The sequence below is a fragment of the Glandiceps talaboti genome, chromosome 17 (genome assembly GCF_964340395.1).
Source record: "Glandiceps talaboti chromosome 17, keGlaTala1.1, whole genome shotgun sequence".
In the NCBI taxonomy this organism is placed as follows: Eukaryota; Metazoa; Hemichordata; class Enteropneusta; family Spengelidae; genus Glandiceps; species Glandiceps talaboti.
Window position 1 is genome coordinate 23,743,189 of NC_135565.1, and position 10,704 is coordinate 23,753,892.

The 10,704-nt window shown below is 35.9% G+C and overlaps 1 protein-coding gene across 2 annotated transcripts; it reads left to right on the forward strand.

Annotated features, from left to right (window-relative positions):
- Positions 1-510: 510 nt before the first annotated feature.
- Positions 511-6,714, forward strand: LOC144448261 (uronyl 2-sulfotransferase-like). Of its 2 annotated transcripts, none has more exons than XM_078138441.1 (2): positions 511-622; positions 3,137-6,714. In XM_078138441.1, exon 2 carries the CDS (start codon positions 3,173-3,175, stop codon positions 4,226-4,228), a length of 1,056 nt encoding a protein of 351 aa, XP_077994567.1. In that variant the 5' UTR covers positions 511-622; positions 3,137-3,172; the 3' UTR covers positions 4,229-6,714. The 2 variants fall into 2 exon arrangements, with proteins under 2 accessions (XP_077994567.1, XP_077994566.1); XM_078138440.1 differs by lacking the exon at positions 511-622 and adding an exon at positions 2,118-2,241.
- Positions 6,715-10,704: the final 3,990 nt, after the last annotated feature.

Consider the following 10,704-nt stretch of genomic DNA (forward strand, 5'->3'; position numbering starts at 1 on the left):
TACATGTGTCGCAACGTAATCCTGATGACGTCACCAATAATTGATATTCTCCGGTCACTGTAATCCATGTCTGCATCCAATAAAGCGATGTGAAAAATTTTGTTTATATAAAAATCATGGTTTTACAGGAAGTTTTGGTGGATGGAGAAATATTAAACTAGATGACAGTCAAACAAAATATTGTAGGAAATATTGTTTTTGAATTTCAATAGGGGATTTTTATGTCACAGCTTGGTCGTCATGATCTGTTACATCGTAAAGGCTTGTATAAAATCAGAATTAGGTAAAATGCAACGTGTGTGGCAACATATGTTGCAATCCTTCTGTTAAGGGGATCGCCGACTTACATATATCAGGATATTCCATATATTCATAGGGATGAACAGGCCCTGGAATACATATTAAGAATTCAAATTGTTCGTATCCTCCCCCAGAAGTAAATTAGGTTGTCATCAAGTTAACAAGACAAATCATGTATGACGACGGCGGATGAATAACGACATTTTTGACTGTCGATCAAAATCATTTATTTATTCAAACATAAACATACTGAAGTCAGTCGAAATATTAACTGATAGCAGAATGGAAATCGTAACGATCACCATGGTTTTTAGAATATCAGGTAAGGGAACAGAAAAGTTAAGAATTGAGCAGTGAAAATTACAATAAGCTCGGCTTTAATGGTTCTTGGTTTTTAACATATTTGGAATGATGAGAGGAACTGAGATGGCAGGACAGATTTGGAAAATCCGCCATTTCCAAACGATGCATTTTAGAGACGAGGTCTCGACTTCAAATACTTCTGACAAATTTAGAGACCCACGAGTAACCGCGCACATCAATGACAGTATGACGATTGGTAGTACATGTATTACCTAACTTTAAGTTGACATAATTATTATTGTTATTGGCAGTATAGTGGTACATGTATTACCTAACTTTATGTTGATATGTTATTATAATTTAAGCAATCAGTGGCAGCCTAAAGCATTTACACGTCACGATATGTAATGAGTGACAAGTTTAATCCTCATCGTCAGTCTCGTCAACTGATATACCTTTATCAGTTATTACACCACGAATCATTCATACATATACATGTAATTTATATATAGATAGGTGTGGAAGAAAGCAAACTTGCTATGTTCGTTTCCCTTATCTTATTACTCAATATATTTTCGATGAGCTTGGTAATAAAGAAATTAATCTTCATACTTTATTTTCTCCACATCTTTGAATTAAGATGACGTATGTTGATTGCACTCTTGTATGGTTCTTCCATACGAGAACATGTTTAAAATATCTAGGGCAAAAAATTTCCATTTGTTAGTTACTTTTTACGAAATTTGAATATACCTCAATTAGTATTACGTTTACAAATTTAATTAGTAAAAAGTAACTACCTCCTTTAGGAAAATAAATTAAATCAAAGCCAAATTCATTTAAATTTTCAAATATGACAACTCATCGTATGCAAAAAAAAAATCAAAACCACGTCACATAATTTGTATATTCAAAATGGTGGTCCCTGTCAGCTGTTACTTAAAACAGACAATACATGAAATGTCAGTAATATTTGTACGTGTCAAAGTCCACACCACGATTAATCTGTCAGCAGATAAATACACCATAGTTCAATATGACCGAGGTAAAACTTTGTTAAAATTAAGGCAAAATACACCAAATTTGACTAGTGTACACTTTGGTAATTGTGGACCATGTTCATATTTTTTCGATTGTTTATTAGTTGTTGTGGATATAACAAAACCTACAGACTGCTTGCAACTTTTATACAAAAGTAACCACAAGAAAGGTCTTTAAAATGATACAATTTTATTATTTCTCCTGCATTTTTATATTTTCTATACATTGATTAACGGTAAAAGTTTAAAGTGTGTCACAGAATTTCAGAAATCAAATTTTGTTGATGAAAAGCAGGCGACAACTTTAAAATTCTCTTTAGGGTGTAGTGGTGTACTTTCCATGACGATGTCATCACTTTGACCTTTGACCCTGTATGCTCTGAACATAATCCGTCAGCAGCTGTAGCCATTTATAGTTTGCTATATTCAGAGATTATAAAATCTGGTCGTTGTGAAAGCGATACAAATCACCCAGAGCAGTATCATCATGGTACTTCGACACATCAGCAGCACAGTTTTTACAATTAGAAATCGCCATCTTGAATCACCATTGATGAAAATACCATTCAGTAATTTCTTATCATAACAAGACTTTGTGGTAAGATGAATTCGTTTTTGCCTTTTTTTCTATGTAAGAAAAAGTTGTCCTCGTATTTTCTATTTTGACAATGCTTGTGTAAATTTTGACGGACTTTTTAAACCTAACAGTATACGTGGGAAGTGACGTCATGCCCATAGTGACTTGCAATCGTTTGAAGTCACGCATTAAATCGCTTACGGATAACATTTTTCACACCAGATAAAACGGAACTGTTAACACAAAAAGAGGAACCAGTAGTACATTCAGCTTTACCAATAAGACGGTGGCACTTTTATTCATAACTTTGTTCTGACGATATTACATTCGTTTGAAGTGACACTTAATTAGATATATTCCTACTTTAACTTGCTATGCTAGACTTGTTGTAAGTAAGTAAGAACATTATATATACGACAGTATTTGTCTAACGATTTAACGCTGTTTTCTTCATTTAATATTTGTTTGGGCAAAAATATTTATAAACTACGATTACTGTATGTCAACGTGTTCAAGTGGTGAGAAAGCTGACGTTATTGACAGTCTGTGCATATGTTGATCAATGTTCTATCTATCTATCTATCTATCTATCTATCTATCTATCTATCTATCTATCTATCTATCTATCTATCTATCTAGCCATCCATCCATCCATCCATCCATCCATCACCACCACCACCACCACCACCACCACCACCACCACCACCACCACCACCACCATCATCATCATCATCATCATCATCATCATCATCATCATCATCATCATCAGCAGCAGCAGCAGCAGCAGCAGCATCAGCATCAGTATATTTTAGTGAATGTTAACATTGACGAATATATTAACCCATATTTGTATCAGATTAACTTTATTTGGGATCTCTTTTACTTAAGTAAATTTTTACTTTTATTTTTGAATCAGGACTGAAGGTCCACAAAGGTGTACCCGTTATGAATAATGGTCAATGAGAGAGACAGGTCTAGACATCACTACAGTACAACCATGAGGCTTCGAAGATTATTTATGTCACCCAGCAAGTTCCTTCTGACTGCTGCTACGGTATCTGCCTTCTGTTTTTACCTATATACATGTAGCCTGAACGCTACTTCTACATTTGCTGGGACTTATTTGGAACAGCGCTTGGAAAAATTCGCTCCGGACTTGAGCATTCCTGTAAGCACGAATGAACTTAGTGCAGAGTCCGGGCTACCACTGAATTTAAACTACACACGGAATCTTACAAAGTTGATTTTTAATCGTGTTGGAAAGTGTGGAAGCCGAAGTCTCGTCCACACAATAGACATAATTGCGAGAAAGAATAATTTTCCTCATATCAAGAGTAATGTGTTTACTCAGAAACGATTGAATGACCAGGACCAAGCCGAGTTCGTTGCCGAGGTTGACGTTTTACAACCACCCTATATCTATAACCGCCATGTTGATTATGTCGACTTTTCCCGATTTGGTTCCGAACAGCCGATGGGTATTAATTTGATTCGTGACCCATTGGACAGAACAGTCTCGTTCTACTACTACTCCAGATTTGGTGATGGGTTGACGCAAAGAATGCCTAGCAACGTACGAGATGTAAATCTAACATTTGATGAATGCGTTGTCAAGGAGTATGAAGAATGCAGTACAAACAACACATTCCGTATTATTCCATACTTTTGTGGTCAGGAAGAAATTTGTCGAGTGCCTTCCCGAGGAGCTTTGGAAACAGCTATGCGTCACGTCATCAATGATTACGTATTCATTGGAATTTTGGAAGATTTCAACAACACCTTATTGGTACTTGAAAACGTAATCCCACAGTTCTTTGGGGGCGCTATGGATGCATACAAATCGGTGTTGGAGAAGGGGGATGTGCAGTCATTCAAATCAGTGTCAAGGAAGGAACCTTCAGAGGTTGCTAAGACCATTATGAGAGAAAGACTTGCATTAGAGTACGAATTCTATCACTTTGTTAAAAAACGGATGGAACTCATCAAAAAACAATTAGGTTTATCTTGATAGCATTAACCGCTCAGACGGTCAAAATCGGCATCTGAGGAACTTTCATGAAGCTACTTAAAATTGACCTGCAAAAAATACCAATTCAGTTTTGACATCAATGAAATGACTTGACATGTATTAGTGGGGTAATATTTAGCTAAAATACATAAATCACTGTGGGATGTAAACATTTCAAAGAGTAATTTAAATCTGTTTGGTGACAAGAAGTCACGTGTCAGTATTACACGTGCGCTGACGGCTGTCTAGTCTAGTAGCGCCAATTTCGTCATGCAAAATAACATTCTGCAGTTTTAAACAGAATGACAGCAAGGCCAATATTATGCTAGCTTTCTAAATATGCCACGGTTACAATTTTTAGCCATAACGGCTTATCAAACACATTTTGGAAATGTCCTGACGTAGGTCACATATAGGTCTGGTTTCTATTCTTTTTGGGGAAATTTTGGCTAAGGAAATTTTTGTCAGTGACATTATATGTATATGTGCCGAGTAAACAGACTTATTTAATGTGTACTGTATTTTAAAAATCCAAAGAAATACTACGTAATAATACGTAATAATGATCTAGTGAACACACCAATAGTATCATCGGATTAGAAATAAAATTGACATGTGTCGATAACCCGCATGGTCATCAACACCTTGACTATTTCTGTTAATTTCATGGATTGGAATATACAATATTACTTTGTAATGACCAACTTCTACAAACTGATTATAGACAATACTAGTAGTTTCAAGACACTGTAAACGATAACCCCAGTCCTGTGGCGTTTTGACTTTCATGCCCTCTTCCACTTTTACACTAATTCACAGCCCAAGAGTGAGGTTCATTTGGGTTACACAGTACCACTATATAGTCCCTCCATTTAATAACAATATAACTATTAAACCGTGAGGCCACAGTTTTGATTTGAAATTATTGTTTTCTTCGTGTCCAGGCCAGTAACAACCTTTACATGCATAACTTTGTGTGGTAAAAGGGAGAACATTTCAAAGTTCATCATTATATCTTGTCCAAAAATATTAACAAAAATTAATCAAGGTGTTTCTCAAGTTTAATTTCTACCCAGTTGCAGCTCCGTCATCAGGTGCCCTTTCATGACAAGTAAAAAGTGCAATAGCGCCTGGTATGCTTGAGACCTTTTATTTTGGTCATACATTTAGCACACCAATGCAACTATATCCAGTAAACGTCTCACCACCACCCTACCACCCCACCATCCAAACACCCCAATTTAAATTTCACGTCATCTGATGTTGGCATTTACAAAACAGTTGACAGGCGAAAACCTCGAATAAAATATCAAATTATCCTTGCATTGAACTGCTTCTATATAACACAAAAGATATACCATTCTATCATAGGAGTGTGTATTTTATGACTGACACTATAAGGTGTGATATACCATTCTATCATAGGAGTGTGTATTTTATGACTGACACTATAAGGTGTGATATACCATTCTATCATAGGAGTGTGTATTTTATGACTGACACTATACAAGATGTGGTATACCATTCTATCATAGGAGTGTGTGTTTTGTGACCAACACTATACAAGATGTAGTATATCATTCTATCATAAGAGTGTGTATTTTATGACAAGCACTATACAGGATGTAGTATACCATTCTATCATAGGAGTGTGTATTTCATGACCAACACTATACAAGATGTAGTATACCATTCTATCATAAGAGTGTGTATTTTATGACCAACACTATACAAGATGTAGTATATCATTCTATCATAGGAGTGTGTATTTTATGACAAGCACGTCCGCACTATACAAGATGTGATATACCATTCTATCATAGGAGTGTGTATTTTATGACCAACACTATACAAGATGTAGTATACCATTCTATCATAGGAGTGTGTATTTTATGACTGACACTATAAGGTGTGGTATACCATTCTATCATAGGAGTGTGTATTTTGTGACCAACACTATACAAGATGTAGTATACCATTCTATCATAGGAGTGTGTATTTTGTGACCAACACTATACAAGATGTAGTATACCATTCTATCATAGGAGTGTGTATTTTATGACCAACACTATACAAGATGTAGTATACCATTCTATCATAGGAGTGTGTATTTTATGACTGACACTATAAGGTGTGGTATACCATTCTATCATAGGAGTGTGTATTTTGTGACCAACACTATACAAGATGTAGTATACCATTCTATCATAGGAGTGTGTATTTTGTGACCAACACTATACAAGATGTAGTATACCATTCTATCATAGGAGTGTGTATTTTATGACCAACACTATACAAGATGTGGTATAACAATTTGCAGCTGGGCGTTCACATCTCTGAATTCAATTGATAGATGGGTGGTCAAATTATCTTTCTGAGTCAACACTGTGAAAGATTTTATGACTATATGATGCATGTTATAATTCGCTTTCTTTAATCCGTGTAGAATTCCAATAACAAATAACTATATATATCGGCTGTTGAAATTGAAATAAATATGAATGTACACAAATAGCAAGCAGTAAATCTTCCAGGTAATTCTTGTATTTTAATGATCGATGGATTATTCCCTAGGCCCTGTACATGCATTCTTCAGAGCACTGAATTATCGTTTCTGATGCTAAGTTTAGTGTTCTTCTGTTTCTATATATCTTATTTATATACCTGACAAAATTCTACTAAGTCGCTAGTTTGGTTAAAAACTCTGGGAGTCTGGTGCATAATGAATTGTTTGGATTAGATTTTGGACTAGAAGCACGGGCGATATGAGGCGTGTCATTGTAAACAATAATTGAACTTTTGAAAACCCTAAATCAGTTGAGTTTCATTGAAACCATTCAGTTCTTGTGTTTTAGTAATAATTATTATAAACTTGCTCAGACGTTTTACTTAAATACTTTCAAAGTGGCAACTATTGGTAATTCTTTTGTAAAACTAGACTAACCGATTCATCTCTGGGTCCATCCCTGCCATTCGTTACAGACGGTGTTTAGTTTATGATTGATCGTAGCGCCAACAACGACTCTAGAATATAATGCCTCCAAACAGTACTAAAACATGCACAATATTAAATGAAAACCTTTTTATTGATTTGATTGGATGGTATAATGTCATGTCGGATTTGAGATAAAGCTACAAACAACTTCATGAATAATTCACTATACATAGAAACCGTGTACATCCTGTAACAGCTTGTATCTACTGGTACTTTGCGGCAATTCATGGTGACACGGGATATATAAAAATCATGATATTTGCATAGCTATGATATATTTCATGACGTCATGACGTTTGGATCAAACCTACTTCACTTCAAGTGGATACCATATATGAACCCCTTATGTCCTACGTGTTAACACATTCACGAAACGGATTGTACCCTTGAGATGTGTGTGTGTGTGTGTGTGTGTGATAGGGAAAGACACAGAGAGACAGAGAGACAGACAGGCAGGCAGGCAGGCAGACAGACAGACAGACAGACAGACAGACAGACGAGAGTGTGTGAAAGGATCGGGCAAGACGGACGGACAGGCAGATTATTAGCTGTGAGAGTGAAAGGATCATTAAAGGTTGTGAGAGATAATTCCCTTTCACGGAAAATTGAGTATTGTTTTGCAAAGTATGTTAAGAATAGAGAAAAAACATACCATTTCATGTATATTAGAAATGAATCAATGCATGCTTGCAGAAAATAATATATACTGAAACAACATTCAATGAGATTTAGATATCGGTTCTTTTTATTGCCATCCATTAATAACATCAGTCAAATAAAGTAGAAATGTCAATTACAAATGTTCTGTGTTTTTCTTCTGTTTCTCTGAATCAACATGCCTGGTGCCCCCCCCCCCCCCCCGGGCAACTCTGCGTAAAACGACATGAAGCGGCTCCATCTGTTAAAACCTCCAAAACAATCGCAAACTGTTGTCTTACCACACACCTCCAAACAAGAGACACATTTTCTTACCACTGTATCGCACAAAATATATACTATACGGATCTATGATACATGCAGAGAAATAAAATCTTACGTTCAGCAATTGCAATCATAAATCAAGCTTAATTGGGGGAAAATTACAGAAATATACTAAGCTAAATTCGAATAACAATTTATTGGTCCAGTTGGACACATTTTTCAGAAAGCCTCTGGCAACTTTCTTATACCTTACGAGCACAAAAAGGCACCCTCCCCATATGGTATAGCATTTGCCCCCTTCCCGAGGGTGGTGGTGGATAGAAGCATACGATTTCTGATTTCGGAATCTTTACTAGTACTAGGCCTATATTTCCAACAGTAATGTAGGTTTTTATTTTTTCCTTTCATTTTTTGGGGGGAGTTATGCCATGGCATCTCCATATGTAGTGCTTACTCGATAGAAAGTTCATTGTTTTCACACATGTTCTATACTGTGTTCTCAAAAAGATCTCGGTCCAGTAGGCCTAGGTACTAGGTATAGGCCTGACTGAAATGAAAAGAAATATACAATAGTATAGGTTTGATTGTAACACTATATATCGATTATCTCCGGTCGATTATTCAAAATTGAGCTTATACCCATTCATAGGCGTCTGACTTCAAAAGACTTTTCTGTACTTGTGAACAATTTATGTCAGCAGGTATTGATAATAAAATTGATTAGGAAGCCTGCAGTAATTACAAGGGGGAGGACCGAGAGAGATCAGGCCGAGGCTGTGATGTAAAATATCCCCCTCCTCCGATTCCTACTAAAAAGTGACAACCCCTCTTAGGCCTTTCTCTGAAACATTACCCTCCCTCTGTTAAAACAACATTGTTAAATATGGTTTAAAAGCTTGTCAGCCATTGGCTGAGCCGAAGGCCAAAACATTAACTCCCAAACACTGGATGAACACAATCCTGATATTGCGGGACCGAGGTCAACATCTTCACAATATTGTCCATAATATCTTACCCAACTGTTCTAGTTTTTCTCTTGTGAGATCCACTGTGACATCTCTCCTCACATCAATCCTGACAATGAATTCACTACATGGTTGCAATGCACAGACAATATAATGAATCAAAGTAAAATGTGACTCTGCCCTCTATCCTATTTTCTAAAATATGGCCCTCCCCAAAAACTGGTTTATAGAAAGTGACCCCCCCCCCTCACGACATATAAGCTGCAAGATAAAGGAAAAACTCATGAATACAACACAACTACCTATCCTAACATATGCTGGAGAAATATGGGGTGTTCTCCAAAATCAAACAACTTGGGACAAAACAAAGACAGAACAATTCCATCTACGTTTTTGCCGCCAAATACTAAATGTCAGCAACAGAGTAAGCAAAATAGGATGCAGAATGGAACTTGGGAGAGAACCACTGATTAGTAGGATATACTGCTCAGCAATAAACTATTACAAACACCTCAAGACATTAGATAATAACAATTTAGCTTTTCATGCAATGAATGACATGGAGAACAATAATTACACAGGTTCATGGCTAACTACCTTTGAACACAATTTACAATTATATAGCACCAAATATATCACAAATTTAACAAAACAAGAACTATACAACACTTACTCAATAAGACAATACTATATCAACCAATGGAATAAAAATAATAAAAGGGAAAACTCTAAATTACGTACATACAACTTCAAAAATTCCCTGGAACAAGAAGAATACATTTAAGTAATGAACAATAAACAACACATCAAAACAATGGCCAAATTTTGATTGATTTGCCAGCAACTTGCCATTGAGAAGGGTAGACATACAAAACCAAAAACACTAGTGGAAGACAGACTATTTTACATTATAAAGAAATAGAAGATGAAAGACATCATCTAATTCATTGTAAATTATATGCAAAACAAAAACAAAAAATGTTCAATGTTATTTCTAATGTAAACCCAAACTTTATACATTTAGATGGAGTAGAGCAATTTACAAGATGCACACAAGTTTGTGCCCATCTGATCTGAGGGCAATGCTTCCTCAGCCATATGTGATAAGACGAGCAACTCGCACCAGTTTGTCAATGTCAAGTCATGCACTCATCGAACCAGTATCAAGAACTTACTCCACTGGCAGAACTTTCATCCACACTGCAGTCCATGTCTGGAATGGACTCCCTGGCAACGTAGTAGGAGTGATCAGTGATAATGGTGCTCAGTCCTTCAAGAGCCGTGTGCACAAACATCTTTCAACACCCTAAAGAAACAGAAAATTCTCTAATGTACTCCTAAGCTGCTGTGAACCACTGATTTGGCTCATGAGATTTACTTATATAGTGCTTTGCTGCTTATATCTGTGTATGACCTGGTCACATCTTATGAGCTATTGTTCACTTTAGCATTTTATATATAAAAACAACAAAAAAACAACAACATATATACTACAATCAAAACATAAGGATACTATAACTGCTCTTTTCATATACCTGAATAGTAGTAAATAGACAAACACTAGAACTATTCTATACTTTCATTTTTATAACTTA

Bases quoted from the DNA above. Each gene is read 5' to 3' on its own strand.
- LOC144448261 (XM_078138441.1), top strand. From the start codon at position 3,173: ATGGTCAATGAGAGAGACAGGTCTAGACATCACTACAGTACAACCATG.